Source organism: Actinia tenebrosa, unplaced genomic scaffold (genome assembly GCF_029948245.1).
Source record: "Actinia tenebrosa isolate PJP-AT-01 unplaced genomic scaffold, QUT_ActTen_1.0 PGA_scaffold17__23_contigs__length_9995812, whole genome shotgun sequence".
Lineage (NCBI taxonomy): Eukaryota > Metazoa > Cnidaria > Anthozoa > Actiniaria > Actiniidae > Actinia > Actinia tenebrosa.
In genome coordinates, this window is record NW_028292577.1 from 1,001,647 (window position 1) to 1,020,766 (window position 19,120).

Consider the following 19,120-nt stretch of genomic DNA (forward strand, 5'->3'; position numbering starts at 1 on the left):
AATGACTTGGCAATGACTTGACAACGACTTGACTAAGTACTTGAGAATGACTTAAGTAAGTACTTAAGGACGACTTGACTAAGTACTTAATAATGACTTGACTAAGTACTTAAGAATGACTTGACTAAGTACTTGAGGCGACTTGATCAGGTACCTCAGTAAGTGCTGCCTGGAAGACCTTTTCGACTTCTCTGTCCTTCTTGAAGTCCTTCCAAGATGTTCCGAAGGAACCTAGTACCTCCTTCAAGTCGACATGCTGAGCTACGTGAAGTGCCGCAGAGGCGACTGCCATTAACTTACCGCACTTCAAAGACAACCACCCGCAGGTTATCTTAAGTTCTTGGGCGATGACATAGTCATCTCTTATGTCCTTCTGTAGTTGCTCCACGTCGTCTATGGGCAGCGCAAGTCCAAGCAATTTAGTCGCAAGTCGGATAGCGGAGTCTGCGACGGCGTCCGTGGTCTTACTTGCAAGGGCAGCCTCATACCTCTTATGGAACTTCTTAACTTCCTCTTCTGACAACTTATTAACTTGCTCATGGGTAAGTTCCTTGCCTATCATTTCTTTACACTTCCCAGAAGACACAAGGATGTTAAGTTGTTCCTTGAGGTTACTTTCGTCTAACTGCGCGGGGACTTCATCTAAGAGCTGCTCAATGTCCATATATGTTAATGGAATACGGAAACCTCAAAGAGAAGATCATCTTGGAATGTTGGTGCGTCTTTAAATGCCGCATGTATTCATGCAACTGTTCCTTGGATATCTCACCGCCGTAGTCGCTTAAGATGGTTTCCAGATCAGACTTACTTGGAGTATAAAATACGACAAGTGAGCCTATGTTTTCCCTGAAGGGCTTAGAGACGCTGGTAAGCTGCTGCGAGAGCAACCAAACGCTAATATTGTCGTGTCTGCCGCTGAAAGCGAGCTTCACTAATTCGGAGGTGCGTCTTTTTACGTCGTCCCCACAGGCAATGTCATCCAATATGAGGAGTGTCTGCGTATCCTTAGGGAATTGCTTATGCCAAAACTTAAGATGGCTGGATAACTCGTTAGGATCCAGTATGTCCACAAAGAAGTCGTCGTCTTTCACTCCTATGCCCGTCCAGGTGCGGTTATTCACGTAGGTGGGGCAAAGCAGCACGATGTAGTCGAAGCGGTATCTAAAGGGTCCTAATAGCTGCTCCACGACGAACTGGGTCTTTCCGCAGCCGGTGGGTCCTACTATCAGAGCATTGCAGGGAATATGGTTCATTATATATACGATGGACCCAGTGGACGCAGTAAGAAGGATTGCCACCGACGCAAAAGATAAAAGAGACACCATAGAAATGCAAAGGGAGGAGATCGATCGGCTGAAAGAGCGCGTGCAGGAATTGTATGATGAAATGTGCGGTCTGAAGCGCGCAGAACGGTTTGGTGCGCTTTTGACGATGGCGGGCTGGGCGAAAGATTCCGTTAAGGACTTCATGCGGTATCCCTTATAAGGGTTAATAAATTCTTATTATATAATGAAGTGTAAGGATTGCGACAGGGAGTTCAGTAGCAAACAGGCTTTGCAGTATCACCAAAAAAAGAAGGTATGTTTTAAAGAGGTGGATAACGTCACCGCCTGTGACACTTGCAGCCGGCAGTTTAGCAGTAAACAGGCGCTGCGATATCACGTGGAAGGAAGGGTGTGTTTGAAGTCTAAGGAAAGACGCTGTGCTGATTGCAATCGGCTCTTTAGCACGCCCCAAATGTTGCAATACCACCAAGAAAATAGGGTGTGTTTAAAGGATGTGTGTGCGCGCTGCGGGGAGCTCTTAACCGACGCATGGCATCAACATAGATGTCGTGGTAATTATGATTTGGACGTCGTATGCGAGGAGCATGGTGATATCGCTGCGAGATGTTGCCCAGCGGAAACCATAAGGAAGTTAACTCTTCGTAAGAAAGAAATAGACCAACGCTTTACGGAGTTCGACCGCGCCGAAGGTACGCGCTGGGAGAACGCAAAGTATTGGAGTGCGCCCTGTGACGCGTGTGGCGGCTTAAGGAAAGGAGATGATCATATCTGGCAGTGCTTGTGCCCGCAGCATTGTCCCCGCGGTTTTAAGGAGTACTTGGATCGCTTTGATGATTGGCATGCTCAAAACATGGAGGTAAGGAAAGCCCGTAAGTAAAGTAGGGTTTGCGCAAAGAGTCTCAAAACACACTCTTATATTTATTAATATTCTTTGATTGTTTATTAAGAATAAAAGAAGAAACATTAATAAATATAAGGACCCCTTTTAAAGGTATATGCTAGCCTACGCAGCTGCCTTCTTAGGAGGATTCCTAATCGCCCTTTCAATATATGGACTGTATTACTTGCGAACTACCTGCCGACTGCATTACGACCCCCAAACCGCGTAAAAAATACACCTGCCTTCATTGTGGCAAGGTATTCCCCGAAGAATCCTTTGTGGGGCATTGGTGCTCCGCGGATCCTAAAGCGCAGCGGACTTTAGCAGACGCGCTTAACTACAAAGAGGAGATGGAGTGACTCTTCTTTCAATGTCAAACTTCCATCGGCCATTTACCTTACCATAGCTGCGTAAGTGGGTGAATTCCTCGCCCTGAATTACGTACCGCACGCAATCCGGCGCCCAAAGGGAATATTCCTTGCCTTCTAAGTCTTTGAGGACTAACCGTAAACGGTCGATGTCTTCGAAGACGACGTAATTTTTTATTTCGTATGCTTTACCGCAAATCAGGTCACGCCAGTGTATTTGGTTGACGATCATTATATCTATGAAATATTCTAAGGTGCGTCTTTAGCGTCTCGGGGCTTTTAAAGCGTTTTATACACCATTTACAAGGAATGCGGATGCCGTCCACGTAGTTATCTATGGCACGACAGACAACGTCGTAATCGTCGGACACCATGGTTCGGAAATTATTCATGTCGTACTGCGAAATTAAGTTAGACTGGTCTGCGGACAGGACGCCGTTTCCCTTGGGGGTCTTTAATTCTATGCAAAAGCCATTAAACTCCTTATGGGCGTTGGAGATTAGTAGATCTGGCTGATCGCGTTTGTAACCTTTCTTCCAACATGTTATGCGCTTGCTGGCGGAGTCCTGTAGTTCGCCTAAGCCGGGGGTTAGGATGACGTGGGGGTGAAACCGGCGTATGTAATCGACGACTTTGAAATGCAGGTCAGATTCATTCTCTATTTTGAAGACTTTCTTATTCGGGGTGTCAAACCGCCTTTCTATTTCATACTTACCTGTCTTTCTCAACGCAGGCAGGACATCTTCCAAGACCCAATCCTGGAATGTCTCCGCCGTTGGCATCTTAGAGCTAAATATCAACTGATACAACCCAGATTCGGTTACGTACAGGGAATTAGGCTGTGAATACAGGGGGAGGCGATTCACCTCCACTCTAAGTTCGCTAAGCTTTACCTTATACTTTTCACGAACATGCACCTTAATTGCATCTTTTGGGCGTTCGTAACCCAACGCCAGCGCCACTTCCTTTGCTTTGAAGTATAGTTTATCGCCTTGCACTATGCATTGCAGTTTGGTTTCGTTGTTTTCGAATACGCGAAGCATTATATACCAACGATATTTTTTTATCAAAAGGATGAGCGAGTGGATCAATAGGCAACGCTCTTTAGCTGATTCATTTCTACGCTCAGTTGCGCGTCAGACACGACGAAGACGTAGCAGTTTATTTTGTCGCCGTCGCCCGCGGAGGCATTCTTGGTGCGCTTGATCTCCAATGTTATGCCATCCTGCGTATTTACTAGACGTAAACCCTGGCCATGTAGGTCTTCGTCGTTAATGGTGCGCATGTCAATCCACAGCGCATACTTATCCTTAAAGAATTCCTCAGGGCTAATTTGGTCGCCAAACTTGCGCATTGCCTCCCTGTACACGTCTGCGGGCTTTATCCCCTGGGAGTAAACCTTGTTTGGAACGCCGTTTATGTTGACCCCTACGTTAGTAATGTTAGGGTTGTGAAAGGCTTCGGAGTCACGCTTACCGGCCTCGTAGGGTTTGGCAAACACCAACATCAACCCCGTGAGACTTCTTCGGGGGAGGTTAATGCTTTGGTTGATAACCTCATCCGTCTTATCCAAGAAGCTAAACGTCTTATACATCACTACGTGGTCGTAAAGGAATGCCTTTCCGGCACTGTATTCCATGCCGGCGCTACGGGCCAGTTCTTCGCTGTATACCGTTTCGTACTGTAGCTCTAAGTTGGTAATAGAGTATGGGGTTGTTGTGGTAAGTGCAGTGCTTAGCCCACCAATGATGTTATTAGCATCTGCTAAAGTTACTTCAAACTGTAGCTCGGATAACTGTCTTGGGTAATACACACCGTGATTCGTAATCACTTCAAAGTCTAATGGTATGACATACTTGCTACCATAGGCGGTCTTTATTCGCTTTGCGTCTGCTACTTCGGTTTCTCCGCTGCCGTCAGTAGGTTGCGTTTTCGTAGGTGTGCGGACCTTACGCAGGATAACACTACCAATTCCTTGTTCTATCCTTTGCGCGCGGTCAAAGGCCGTCAACCATAAGTCTTTGTACGTGGTATACAGATCGTACCTATTTAAGTCCAGCAAGGATTCCCCGGCGAACTTTACGCGCATCTTAGAAACAATGTTGCGACCCACGTTGTTAACGATAATCCTTTCATCTGTGGGGCTTGACTGCACCGCTAAGTCGAACCTTAAAGCCAGGGTGCCAGGAACTAAGACTAGGTTATCCGTTAGACGGGGCACGCCTACGTACAAGGTTTCCCCTGGCTTTGCGCTGCTGGGGGTAAAGGTGACCCGGTGAAAGGTGCGTTCTGCTTTCAGTCCGCCAACCTGCTTAGGTAATACGTTGGGATTTAACTTTGAGCTTATCATATATAATGGAAGTAGAAGGAACAGACCCCGACTTTGATCCCACCACTGAGGAAGGTCAGGCTGACATTAACGACGGTGATGAAGAACCGCTGCTTTCCACCCAACAAGTCGACGATTCCCTAAGGGATAGGATTGCAAAGGCCCTAAGACATCCCAAAGCACGCAAGTACACGTTTCCGCGTGAGCACATAGAGCTTCAAAACATAGGCGAGCCGGAAGCAGCCGCGCGGGAAACCGTAGAGTGGGCAGCGCGGGAGCTAGAGCTGCGCTACGACAACTTTGATGCTGACGACGTAAAGCTCACGGAAAAGGGAAACAAAGTCCTCATAAGCGTCCAAGACTTAAGATTTCCCGACAAAGACCGCTGGACAAAACCGCAAAACCTCTTTGATGAGGAGGGCAACGTTAGGGGTGACGTCTTGAGATTAAGAGGCTTTCAGCGTGCTACTAGAAGCCTGTTAGAAAGGCTGCACAACTTAACCGAAAGGACCAACGCGGAAAAACGTGCCGCGGATCTGCAAAGGGAGTTAAGAGAAAAAGATGTAGAATATGCAAAGCAAGGTCAGCTACTTGCCGATGCTGAAAAGAAGTCCGCCCATCAAGATGAAAGAATAAAAGAAATAGGAAATCAGGTGGATCAGGCCCTGCGCGAAAGGGATAAAACACAAAGAGACTTGGAGGAGGCTAAAGGCTCTGGCGCCTCAGTGGAAGCGCTGCGAGAAACGCTGGAAGAAAGGGAGGAGGAATACATGAAGCAAAACCAGCGGCTTGCCGACGCGCATAGGAGGGAAGTCGAATTTAAAAATCAAGAAATAAGGGAGCTGGTAGACCAAAGAACCCAAATTCGACGCGAAAGAAATCAAACTCAAAGGGCTCTTAACCTCGCCCTGCAAGAGTTAGACTTAATTAAAGACGATACCGATAACCTGCAAACCACCATAGCCGGCTCTTTAGTGGAACGGCGACGGTTAATGGCTGAAATTAACACCAAGGAGGAACAAATCCGGCAAAGAGATCAGGCCATTGAGGACCTGGAGGGGCAAATAGAGCGGCAGCAAGAAGTAATCGAGGACCAAACTCGTACCGAAGAGGAAAGGGAAGCAGCTCAAAAGGAAACAGAAGATCTAGAGGTGCGCCTTGCGGAATTACAGGCGCAAAAGGAAACCCTGGAAAGAGAATTGGGACTTACCACCAAGGAAAAGGTAAAAAGAGCCCTTTTGAAGTATGGTCTTCCGCTGGCGTTTGCGGTTGCTATTTCGAGCGTAGTAGGAGTAATCCTTAGCTCCCTTAAGGCTACGGGTGCAGGCGTAAAGAAATTAGGCAATGGGCTGACGGACTTGGGAAAAAAGATGGCAGCCGGTCTTCCTGGGCTGCTGGGTAGCGTTCTTGGCCTGGTACTTAGGGCCGGCGGCGAACTGCTAAAGTTTGTGGGGAATAACATTTGGATATTAGTCGTAGCTATTGGAGTGGTACTCCTGAAGAAGATGAAGGGTTAATCTTATCCTTGTGTATTACTGGTGGCTTATCGTCGTCAGGCGCACGAGGCGTCCTCGACTGGGGATAAGTAAAGACAGTATTCGCGCCGCCTTGATAATGCGGAACTAGCGGTATGGCAGTCATAGTAGAAATGGTCTTATGATTCCAAACAGCATTCGTTGGGGGATCTTTTGACGGGGCGGCATTTATCCGAAGGTAGGCAACGTCGTTGGGGAGAACTTGTAACTTCGCATATTGGCAATTGGCTATCATGTGAAAAGTTACCGGCGTTAAGTCTTCTGTGCTTAACGGTGGGGGCTCCGACGAGAAATGAGCTGGGTTCCTATTATTATCTTTTTTTCTGTAGGGTAGTAATGGGTGGTCATCCTCATCAACGATCCTAAACCCGACATTACACGAATACCCCGTCGAAACGCAAATGGTACACATGATCAATCCCAGGCCCCCAACCTTCACCCACAGCCCGGTGTCATGCCAATGCTGTTCTAAGTAGTCCTTCTCCTCCAAAAAATGTAGAAACCAATCTTCCTTCGCGTGTGGATTCATATATTTCAGGGAATAAATTCCCTTCTATAGACTCATTACCGTAAGAGTGCTAATGGTCTTGTGATTATAGGTCGTATCCCTTTGATTTTCTATGCTATTTACGCAAACGCTCCCGGTGTCATCTACGCGCATTTGCAGCTTTACCTTCCCATGGCAATCAGCAACCATGTGAAAAGTCCAAGTCGTAAGATTCTCAGCGCTATTCGTTGGCGGCTCTACGGAGAAATGCGCAGGCTCCCTGTTGTTTGTCTTCACGCGCATAGGCTGCAGTACGCCATTGTCATCCAGGAACCTAAAGCCCACGTTGGCGTGACTGCTCGTGCCAATGCAAATACTACAAAGGATTAACTTCTTTCCCGAGTAGTTCAGATCCACGGACATGCCCGTGACATCAACCCAAGATGCCTGGGTGTATTTTTTCTCGCCTGTGTAAGTCGTATAGACACAATCTACTCCAGCTACGTAGGGGTTGTTCATCGCCATATATAATAGCTCAGACCAATGCTTGCAGCTGCTAAGCCGGCCTTTAGTAAGTTATGGTCATATTCCTCACGTATCGCAGGCATAACCTTCTTTGATGGTTTCTTAACTACGGGTAGCTTCGTTTCATGCGACTTTTTTGACTTCTCCACGAAATGGGGAATGTTCCTAAGAGTGTCAGAGTTCACGTCGTTCACCCCAAACTTCATATCCTTAGTAGCTCGTTGAAGTTTGTTGTTGTATCCTACTACAGAACCAGTATTTATAGATAAATTACTAGGCATTAACCAACAACCCGGTGCTACTGCATAGTCCAACCTCGCCTTAGAATTTTGTATGGCTAGTTGGTAACGCTGTACGCCCTTGCTAATGTCGCCCTCCAAGATTGAACTTTCGAATAAGATCAAGGCTTCGGCTCGCGTTTCTTCTGCGGCGCCGGTATTCCCCACTATGCTTGATCGGGTATTTACTTGGGCTCCAAGGATAGAATACACGTAAGCTTCTATGCTGCGGTTCAAACGGGCAAGGCCGGCTTTGGTTAGTCCTTTACCTTCTGGGGGTATAAAGTTAAAGTATTGCTTCGTTTGCTCGTCGTTGGTAATCTTAATAATCAGCGGGTTAGCCCCGGCATACTTACCACCCTCGTCTTTGAACAGAGGTCCGTCTCTGACTTCCTTAGTGGTCTTAGCGTTTGGTTCAAAGAAGGTGCTACTGTCGTGAGTTTCCTTATGATATCCCGTGTTCCACCGTAGCCGCAATGCATGAACTTCCTTATCGCTTAGCTCGTGTCCACCAATCCCCCAATAAGCCCAAATATGCCCCAAGCCATTGTTAGCGCCGGCAGTGCATCTAAAATCCTTCCCTACAACACCGAACTCCTTACAAAGCCTGTTATAGGCTGGAACATCGTATTTATTATCTCTTGGATAAAACGTGGTATCTCCCGGCAGCGCAATAACACCCATTTCATGTAGTATTCTTCTAACCGTGAAGTGAAAATGAAACATAAATATTGAATTCTTCATCAAGTTTGCACTTACACCACAGCCGCTAGTGGCACACCAAACCGCAAAGTTTAGTTGCTGCGGCCAATAACGCATGTTAGGACCACTTAACCATTCATGAGATTCCTTAGCGGTGGTATGAACAATGGGAACGTTTTTGAAAATATCTCGCACCTTTAACGGAAAGGAATGGTTGTTTGAGATCCGCATGTTCAACGTTAGGTCCAAGCTTGGATGTTCATTAAACGTAACTGCGGGTATCGGATAAGTACTGGTACCAAGCAATAATTCCTTTGGCCAACCTTGCACGGGCTTGTGTTCAACATATGTTGGCGTTGGCTTAGGCTTATGTTCAACATAACCAGAATTCTTCAGTTGATTGTCTATCTGATCGACCAGCGTAGGTTTCAAATCCTCATTACTGTACATCCTAGAACCGTTATAGTAAATCCCATCGGGTCTCCTTTCGAACTTACTAGGGTCTGCATGTGGAAACATCTTCCTAAAGGCCCTCCAATTCCAGTAATCCCGGTTGTCGTGATGTGGCTGCTCCTCAATATCATTCCCAAAAGCGTCGTACATTAGTATATATAATGGATGTTATACCATCAGCACCTCCACTTTATCCTGATTTACCTAGGGAGGGACCTAACGAATTAAACGCTGAAAACTTTAGGCTCAACAAAGCAAACTTAATCCTGGCTTACTTGGAAGGACAAGCAAAACACTACGAAAAAGTTAGGAAGAAATACGTCAGAGCCCGGAGTACGCTACATAAGATTGCGATAACTTCAGGATCCATTTCTGTTGTGTTAACGGGCTCCGGCGTTGCTATTTCGCTTACTGGGCCGGGAATAATCGTTGGAGTTCCTTTGGCCGGCGTTGGGGCAACCTGTGGTATTATTTCTGCTGTTGCTACGGGTATTATGAAAAAGCTATCCACGAAAATATCCAAGCATGACACGACAATAGCTCTATCTAGGGCTAAAGTAAATACTATTACCGATCTTGTCTCAAAGGCTTTGCGTGACAGAAAGATAGACGACGTAGAATTCTCGCTTATTCTGGCCGAAGAAGACAAATACGAGAAACTAAAGACGGACATAAGGAATAAAAAAACAGTCGTAAAAGATCTTTCCGAGGAATCTCGCAAAAAGATCTACCAGGAGGCAAAAGAAGAGCTTCAAAGAAAGCTTGCTCAGTAAATATCGTGACAGGGTTCTATTTACATATCGAACGCCGGCTGTCAGGTTCATATGCAAATTAATTTCACAAAATATTACACAAAATATTACACAGCCTGCATCGTTTTCACAAAATATTACACAGATGTGAAAAAACTTGTGTAAAATCATCGCCTGGGAATCCATCCTAACAGGGGGTGGTTGGGGTCTATTTTGTAAAATATTTCATAAATTACGTCAGGATAATAAGGAATATCCTTATCCAGCCGACAAAACATCCACTCGGCTCTGCTCATATCAGAAACCTCGGGAATAGACTTCACCGGTAATTTCAGACAAAATATAAGAGATGTCTTTGTAATATTTTCCTAGTTTTAATTTTTTTCAGCGTTTTCCGTAGACTTTGCGGGGTTGGCTCTTCTAAATGGTCTATGATTTTCTGCGTGTCTAAATATACCGGATGTAAACCTTGGATATGACTCATCCAGTCTCGAAAGTATTTTATTCTCTTATAAGGTGTTTTCTTACGACCTCCATTAGCGTAATATTGCTCTTTGGTAGCATTTGGTACGGCATTACGAATATTCTTACCACACTCGTAACACTGTGCTGACGTGTCGTCTTCTATTTGCATTTTCTTACCACAACACCAAAAGGGTTCTGGCTTAGGTACGATAACTTTGGATCTTAGGCAAATTATACAGAAGTCGTTAACGAACTTTTTACATTCTTCGCACTCCATATATAGACTAACATATTTAAGTGCGCTGTTGCCCTCAACCACACTTGGAGTGGGGGTCGTCCGTAGGTGGATTTTTGACACGGATCTTGCCCGCGTTGAGATTGCGCTGGAACCCCCATTCCCTATACTACTTGTACAATTATTCACATGTCTCTACCTTGCCAGTCCTCAGAATTTTTTCATCCAATTATTTCCAAATTGGAAAGACATGTAGTCCTATTATCTATACTTATTGGTCTTCCTGTGGTATAAAATGATCTTCCTGTTATGAGAGACTGGTCATAAAGTATTGGGGGGGGGGGGGGGGGATGGGTGGTGGGGGGGGGGGGGGCAAAATCAGGGGGTGGGTCACATAATTTTGAACTCCTTGAAAGGGGTGGGCTGTTGATAAAATTTGACAACTAAAAAAGTGGGCCATTACAAAATAGAGTAGTATCATAATTGTCATCATCAGAATTTCTCAAGGAAATTTGCAGTTGCAGAGGATCTGGTTAGGAAGTATGTAGAACATCTGTAGTACCTTCGAATGAAAAACAATTAAAAGGGCAAATGAAAAGAAAAAAAGTAAGGAAGCAGAGAAACTTAAAGCATACGAAGACTATGACTGGAAAGACATACAAGACAGCGGAATGCTTAAGAAGCAGAGGGTTGCAGTCTTGGACCTCTTTTTAAAAAAAGCACGACTTGCTCAAGCGCGAAATGTACAAAAGTGAGAAAGTCCAAGTAATAAATGCTGGGCTGTCTATGCAGCTTTTAAATACTACGACAAGTACAACAGAGGAAGAACATGAACAAGATGGTACTTCACGCGAAGACGCTGAACATGATGATAATTCATATGAGGAGACTAATGAGGATACTGAAGATTTGGATAGCGACGAAGAAACTGACATTGTTACTCATGAAATAGGAATTACTGATAGTGAGGAAAACGATGACAGAGAAAGAAGAAGCCGAAACAGTCAATGTTACAATAAGTGGTAGACGTGTGCAACCAAGAAAATTCTTTTGGGATTTAGATTATTTTTCATGGGTGGGTCATTTATAATTTTGCTTCCAAACTGGGGTTGGGTCATCCCATTTTCAGCATCATTTTATGATGGGCCAAGATAAAAAAACACTGATTCTATTCTGATTTTGCCCCACCCCCCCCCCTTATACTTTATGAGCAGTCCCTAAGTCAAAATAATAGAGACCTTTAACATCGTGTTTACCGCTAACCGCTTGGAATCAGGCCAAAACAAAAAACAAAACAGGGAGAAACAATCGGCATCAATGACATTCAATATGGCGGCTCTTCCAGCAACAACTTCGTTATGGCGCCTTGCTAGAGAAGGGGTAAGGCACATTCCACCAACGTCTGTGGTTTGGTGGCCCTACACCTCTGGTGACCCCTGTCCTGGTTTCTCCTCGGCAATGCGTGTGGTGCTGTGATTAAGAAACTTGTCAGTCACTTCGACCATTTTAGGTGTATGACGTCACATCACATGATTTACTAGGATAACACTATAGCCAGTTTTTGAAACAAACCTTTTATTTGACGTAATTATCTTACCAAAGTCTCTGTATGCCAACTATGGTACCCACCCCTCTGATAACGTGACGTCACAGGTTACGTGACCTATAAGAAGCGTTTTCTGACAAAAAGAAAGACGATAAACCGTCTGTAACTCTACTTACAAAGACACAAGCCAGAAATTGAACATTTTCCGTGTCGTATTATCACACACCTGTGGTGACCCCATCGTGCCAACGGCCGGGTGGCCCCATGTCAAAAGTTTGACGGAAAACGCCTTGCGTCGAATTGCAGTTTGAGGCTTGCGGCGCTAGCAAGAACGTTATGCTAAAAGTCTCTAATGTTAACTTTATGTACGCCGCTTTCTTTGATATTTATTTGAGCCCACGTTATTTTTCGAGGAAAACAGTACACGTCAGTACATCAATACCACAGGAAGACCTATCAACTAATATATTTCTGCCGTGCTACCTTGCTTCAAAAGGCAACAATCAAATTTTGCACGAGACTATATTTATTTTCTAATTTCCGAAAGAATGCATAATGAAAAAGAAACTTCTAACAAAGTTTTTTTTTAAATGACAATTTTTACTCGTAGAAAAAGTGGTAAGTGTATATTTTAGCACTCGTAGTACACGTACGCATGCGCACCATCCCCTAATCACTAGTTTTACCCCACATCTCAACATCGTAGTCTGTCATGTATTGACTAAATTATTATAAATTTATATGATTTTATAGATCAGAAGATCTTCCTTACATTTGAAGAGAACAACTGAAAGAATTAACAGGTTCTGTGAGGTACTGATCAAAATGGGCAAGACAGTGGAATACGACATGGCGCTAGAATAATGTACAGTGTGTTCAAAGAGATAACAAACTCAGGAGTAGGTGTTTGGTGAAGAAGAAATGAGTCTGTCGGAAGAAGATGGAAATTTGGATCTGTTTAATGCTGTCAAGAATAACAATGAAAGTGAGATCCGTGGCTTACTCGACGCTGGAGCAGATGTGAATATCACTGATGAATCCTGGAAGAGAACTCCTTTGTTTTATGCTGTTCTTGGTAACTTTGAAAATGTGGTTCGTGTACTGATCAAGGCTGGTGCAAATGTTAATACTAAAGACAGAGAAGAAAACAGCTGTCTATTCTTTGCAGTTTTAAGTGACCACTCAAATATAGCCCGCGCACTAATTGATGCTAAAGCTGATGTTAATGCAATCGATAAATTTCAGAAGAGAACTCCTATATTCTACGCGGTTAGTAACGGTAATGGAGAACTAGTAGATGCGTTAATTGATGCTGGTGCTGATGTCAACAAGACTGATAGTGATGGCCAAACAGCTTTGTTTTATGCATTAAGAAGTAAAAATGACAATATTGTACGGGCGATAATTGATGGTGGTGCTGATGTCAACAAGACTGATAGTGATGGCCAAACAGCTTTGTTTTGCGCATTAAGAAGTAAAAATGACAATATTGTACGGGCGATAATTGATGGTGGTGCTGATGTCAACAAGACTGATAGTGATGGCCAAACAGCTTTGTTTTGCGCATTAAGAAGTAAAAATGACAATATTGTACGGGCGATAATTGATGGTGGTGCTGATGTCAACAAGACTGATAGTGATGGCCAAACAGCTTTGTTTTGCGCATTAAGAAGTAAAAATGACAATATTGTACGGGCGATAATTGATGGTGGTGCTGATGTCAACAAGACTGATAGTGATGGCCAAACAGCTTTGTTTTGCGCATTAAGAAGTAAAAATGACAATATTGTACGGGCGATAATTGATGCTGGTGCTGATGTCAATAAGACTGATAGTGATGACCAAACTGCTTTGTTTATTGCTGTAATACATGACAACAAAAGTATTGTGCAGGCGTTAATTGATGCTGGTGCTGATGTCAACAAGACGGATATTGTTTACCAAACTGCTTTGTTTATTGCAGTCAAAAACGACAATGAAAGTATTGTGCGGGCGTTAATTGATGCTGGTGCTGATGTCAAAAAGACGAATATTATTAACAGAACTGCTTTGTTTAGTGCAGTGATACAGGGCAATGAAAGTATTGTGCGGGCGATAATTGATGCTGGTGCTGATGTCAACAAGACGGATATTGTTTACCAAACTGCTTTGTTTAGTGCAGTCAGACAGGACAATGAAAGTAATGTGCGGGCGATAATTGATGCTGGTGCTGATGTCAACAAGACTGAGAAGTATGGCCAAACTGCTTTGTTTAGTGCAGTGAGACAGGACAATGAAAGCATTGTGCGGGCATTAATTGATGCTGGTGCTGATGTCAACAAGACTGATAAGTATGGCAAAACTGCTTTGTTTATTGCTGTCCTACATGACAACAAAAATATTGTGCAGGCGTTAATTGATGCTGGTGCTGATGTCAACAAGACGTATGATGATGGCGAAACTGCTTTGCGTAGTGCAGTCGGAGAGCACTATGAAAGTATTGTACGGACGTTAATTGATGCTGGTGCTGATGTCAACAAGACGTATGATGATGGCAAAACTGCTTTGTTTGGTGCAGTCAGAGAAGGCAATGAAAGTATTGTGCAGGCGTTAATTGATGCTGGTGCTGATGTCAACAAGACTGATAAGTATGGCAAAACTGCTTTGTTTAGTGCAGTCAGACAGGACAATGAAAGTGTTGTACAGGCGCTAATTGATGCTGGTGCAGATGTCAACAAGACGTGTGATGATGGCGAAACTGCTTTGTTTAGTGCAGTGAGACAGGACAATGAAAGCATTGTGCGGGCGATAATTGATGCTGGTGCTGATGTCAACAAGACGGATATTGTTTACCAAACTGCTTTGTTTAGTGCAGTGAGACAGGACAATGAAAGTATTGTGCGGGCATTAATTGATCCTTGTGCTGATGTCAACAAGACTGATAAGTATGGCCAAACTGCTTTGTTTATTGCTGTCCTACATGACAACGAAAGTATTTTGCAGGCGTTAATTGATGCTGGTGCTGATGTCAACAAGACGTATGATGATGGCGAAACTGCTTTGTTGCGTGCAGTCAGAGAGGGCAATGAAAGTGTTGTACAGGCGCTAATTGATTCTGGTGCTGATGTCAACAAGACGTATGATGATGGCGAAACTGCTTTGCGTAGTGCAGTCGGAGAGCACTATGAAAGTATTGTACGGACGTTAATTGATGCTGGTGCTGATGTCAACAAGACGTATGATGATGGCAAAACTGCTTTGTTTGGTGCAGTCAGAGAGGGCAATGAAAGTATCGTGCAGGCGTTAATTGATGCTGGTGCTGATGTCAACAAGACTGATAAGTATGGCAAAACTGCTTTGTTTAGTGCAGTCAGACAGGACAATGAAAGTGTTGTACAGGCGCTAATTGATGCTGGTGCTGATGTCAACAAGACGTGTGATGATGGCGAAACTGCTTTGTTTAGTGCAGTGAGACAGGACAATGAAAGCATTGTGCGAGCGATAATTGATGCTGGTGCTGATGTCAACAAGACGGATATTGTTTACCAAACTGCTTTGTTTAGTGCAGTGAGACAAGACAATGAAAGTATTGTGCGGGCATTAATTGATGCTGGTGCTGATGTCAACAAGACTGATAAGTATGGCCATACTGCTTTGTTTATTGCTGTCCTACATGACAACAAAAGTATTGTGCAGGCGTTAATTGATGCTGGTGCTGATGTCAACAAGACGTATGATGATGGCGAAACTGCTTTGTTGCGTGCAGTCAGAGAGGGCAATGAAAGTGTTGTACAGGCGCTAATTGATTCTGGTGCTGATGTCAACAAGACGTATGATGATGGCAAAACTGCTTTGCGTAGTGCAGTCGGAGAGCACTATGAAAGTATTGTACGGACGTTAATTGATGCTGGTGCTGATGTCAACAAGACGTATGATGATGGCAAAACTGCTTTGTTTGGTGCAGTCAGAGAGGGCAATGAAAGTATTGTGCAGGCGTTAATTGATGCTGGTGCAGATGTCCACAAGACTGATGATGATGGCCAAACTGCTTTGTGTATTGCAGTCAGTAGCGACAATGAAAATATTGTGCAGGCGTTAATTGATGCTGGTGCTGATGTGAATGAGACTGATGATGATGGCCAAACTGCTTTGTTTATTGCAGTCAGTAGCGACAATGAAAATATTGTGCAGGCGTTAATTGATGCTGGTGCTGATGTGAATGAGACTGATGATGATGGCCAAACTGCTTTGTTTATTGCAGCCAGTAACGAAAATGAAAGTATTGTACAGGCGTTAATTGATGCTGATGCAGATGTCAACAAGACTGATAATGATGGCCAAACTGCTTTGTTTATTGCAGTCAGTAGCGACAATGAAAATATTGTGCAGGCGTTAATTGATGCTGGTGCTGATGTCACATGAGACTGATGATGATGGCAAAACGGCTTTGTTTATTGCAGTCGAAAACGACAATGAAAGTATCGTGCGGGCGTTAATTGATGCGGTTGCCGATGTCAACAAGAGTGATGATGATGGCAAAACTGCTTTGTGTAGCGCAGTCAGAAAGGACAATGAAAATATTGTGCAGGCGTTAATTGATGCTGGTGCTGATGTCCACAAGACTGATGACGATGGCCAAACTGCTTTGTTTATTGCAGTCAGTAGCGACAATGAAAATATTGTGCAGGCGTTAATTGATGCTGGTGCTGATGTGAATGAGACTGATGATGATGGCCAAACTGCTTTGTTTATTGCAGTCAGTAGCGACAATGAAAATATTGTGCAGGCGTTAATTGATGCTGGTGCTGATGTGAATGAGACTGATGATGATGGCCAAACTGCTTTGTTTATTGCAGTCAGAAAGGACAATGAAAATATTGTGCAGGCGTTAATTGATGCTGGTGCTGATGTCAATGAGACTGATGACGATGGCCAAACTGCTTTGTTTAATGCAGTCCTAAATGATAATGAAAATATTGTGCGAGCGTTAATTGTTGCTGGTGCTGATGTCAATGAGACTCATGAGATTTAAATGGAACTTCTTTCTTTGGCGCACACCTATTTGGCAATAATCACGAGAGCGCTTATTATGATGGCGAAACTGCTTTGTTTGGTGCTATCAGAAAGGACAATGAAAGTATTGTACGAGCGTTAATTGAAGCTGATGCTGATGTCAACAAGACTGATAATGATGGCGCAACTGCTTTGTTTAGTGCAATCGAATACGAAAATGAAAGTATTGTACAGGCGTTAATTGATGCTGGTGCAGATGTCAACAAGACTGATGATGATGGCCAAACTGCTTTGCTTTGCGTATCACTAATTTCTTTAGACGATTCTATTGGTTTATTGATTGACGCAGGTGCTGATGTCAACCTACCTGACGACAAAGGGGAAACTCCGTTGTTTCTTATTGTCAGATTGGGTTTGGACATTCATATAAACACTTTGGTGGAGAAAGGTAAAGCCTTGACAAATGTGAGAAATCAGTATGGCAGAACGCCCTTATTTTATGCTCTGCAGCGTTCACCAGTGGTTGCCCTTTACCTTCTCGAAAATGGTGGAAATCTCTATTTAAAAGACAATTGCAATTTAGGCATTTTATCATTTCTTATCGAAGAAATGTTGCACAATGAAGTTCGTTTTAATCGTTTTCATCTGACTGAGCAATTGAACCTGCTTTATAGAAAAGGTTATACGGAAAAACTTGTAGTAAAAGCACTAATAGAAGTGCTATTTTGCAAAATTGTGCTTATGTGTACGTCTTTGGGTGAAGTCACAACTTCCTATTCATATTTTATGCACAAAGGATGTCTTTCTGAGTTCTTGTCGATGGCTGATGATCAAACTAAAATGACCATAGAAAACATTTTGGAACAGGTCTCAAGTGAGCAACTGTCACAGATAGTTCCTTCATTTGTGAATTTAGGTGCTGATCCAAACAGTGTAGACTCACATGGCAACACTTTACTTCACTATGTAACTCTCCTGCCATTTGTCGGTGTATCTCAAACGGAGGTCATGGAAACATGTCACCTACTATGGAAGTATGGAGCATCAATGGAGCATCGTCGTTACTACACTGGTAACGCATTTTTCACAGACAGCTGAGGAAAATTATTACTGGTGTTACTAATAGTCCTTTGTAGCTTGGATTATTCTCCTTGTCTTGTTACGGCGAGTGACCACGAGATTCATGGCCAGAGAAAACTGAACGTTTTTGCCAATTCACCATTTTCCATACATCGGTTTACTGGTCTAAAAGCGTTCAGTCGAGGTTGCAAGGTTCAAATTTGAATAATCCCTAGAATAATCCGCTTGAGTGCTTTGTGTTCGACCAGTGAACCAATGTATGGAAATTGGTGAATACTCTAGTTTCCAGTCCTCTGTTGCTCAGGGTTAGCCTCGACTTTACGCAGAATATTCATGTGTTTCAGTGAAAAGCTATAAAGCTGAGTCCGACAAGGATTATGGGTAGATTCATTTTTCAAGTTCAACCGCTTGATAACTGATTATGGACTTGCGAATTTTTTACCGGTTACAGTTTCACCTCTTCTGAGCATCATCGAGCTGCAGTTTGCATTAAAAAAGCTTTGTATATATATATGCTTTTTTAGTATTTGTTTTCTAGGTTTTTGGTGACTAACTTTATTGAAATAAGTGTATTTAAAATGTTTTTATAGTTGAAATTGTGCTTTCTTTACTTTACCGTTGGTATTTGTGAATATTTAGACACTAAACGTGGATAACCCTGAGTAAATGAGTCTGTAATCAAGGAACGTCTTTCATTTTCCTTTCTAGGGGAAACTAAAAACAAGAGTTAGAGGGGGAGGGGAGGGGTGTTATTAATCGCATTTTCTGTTGTCTTAATCATTGTTTCAAACAGACAGCTGCATTTGATTTCTCAGAACATTTTTTATGCTGTATTATACGATGGAGAAAGCATGCTTTATTCTCGTTGCTTCGTACAGTTGTTACGAATAATGAATAGCTAGCTAGGTTCTATACCTATTAATGGTTTATCACAAATGCTGGGCTCTCTGATTGGATGAACTACTAGAGGTCTAACGCAACAAATAAGCAATTTCAACCTAATTTCAACATCGTTTGTATTTCATTTATTTGACCTATTAGTAGGTTAATACTAAAAAATAAACTTCTGGCCCTCATGGGCTATTGACTCGTAGACCATTCTGGCTGCAGATCAGATTCAATTGTTAAATATCACGTTTAATGTCATTTTATACGATTAAAATGTAATAGATATAAATGGGTTGTCTATCTAATATCATCTGTAATA

General features: G+C 43.3%; 2 protein-coding genes across 2 annotated transcripts in view; both read left to right on the top strand.

The window, feature by feature from the left end:
• Positions 1–19,090, top strand: part of LOC116308875 (uncharacterized) — a 28,362-nt gene extending 9,272 nt beyond the window's left edge. Inside the window, 2 exon segments of the mRNA XM_089031626.1 lie at positions 12,595–16,221; positions 16,223–19,090. Coding sequence (XP_088887752.1) covers positions 12,763–16,221; positions 16,223–16,852 — 4,089 coding nt within the window. The 5' untranslated portion in view covers positions 12,595–12,762 and the 3' untranslated portion in view covers positions 16,853–19,090.
• LOC148910176 (uncharacterized) lies at positions 10,739–12,354 on the top strand. Its single transcript, XM_089032080.1, has one exon. It carries the CDS (start codon positions 11,037–11,039, stop codon positions 11,319–11,321), a length of 285 nt encoding a protein of 94 aa, XP_088888206.1. The 5' UTR covers positions 10,739–11,036; the 3' UTR covers positions 11,322–12,354.
• Positions 19,091–19,120: the final 30 nt, after the last annotated feature.

Bases quoted from the DNA above. Each gene is read 5' to 3' on its own strand.
- LOC148910176 (XM_089032080.1), top strand. From the start codon at position 11,037: ATGTACAAAAGTGAGAAAGTCCAAGTAATAAATGCTGGGCTGTCTATG.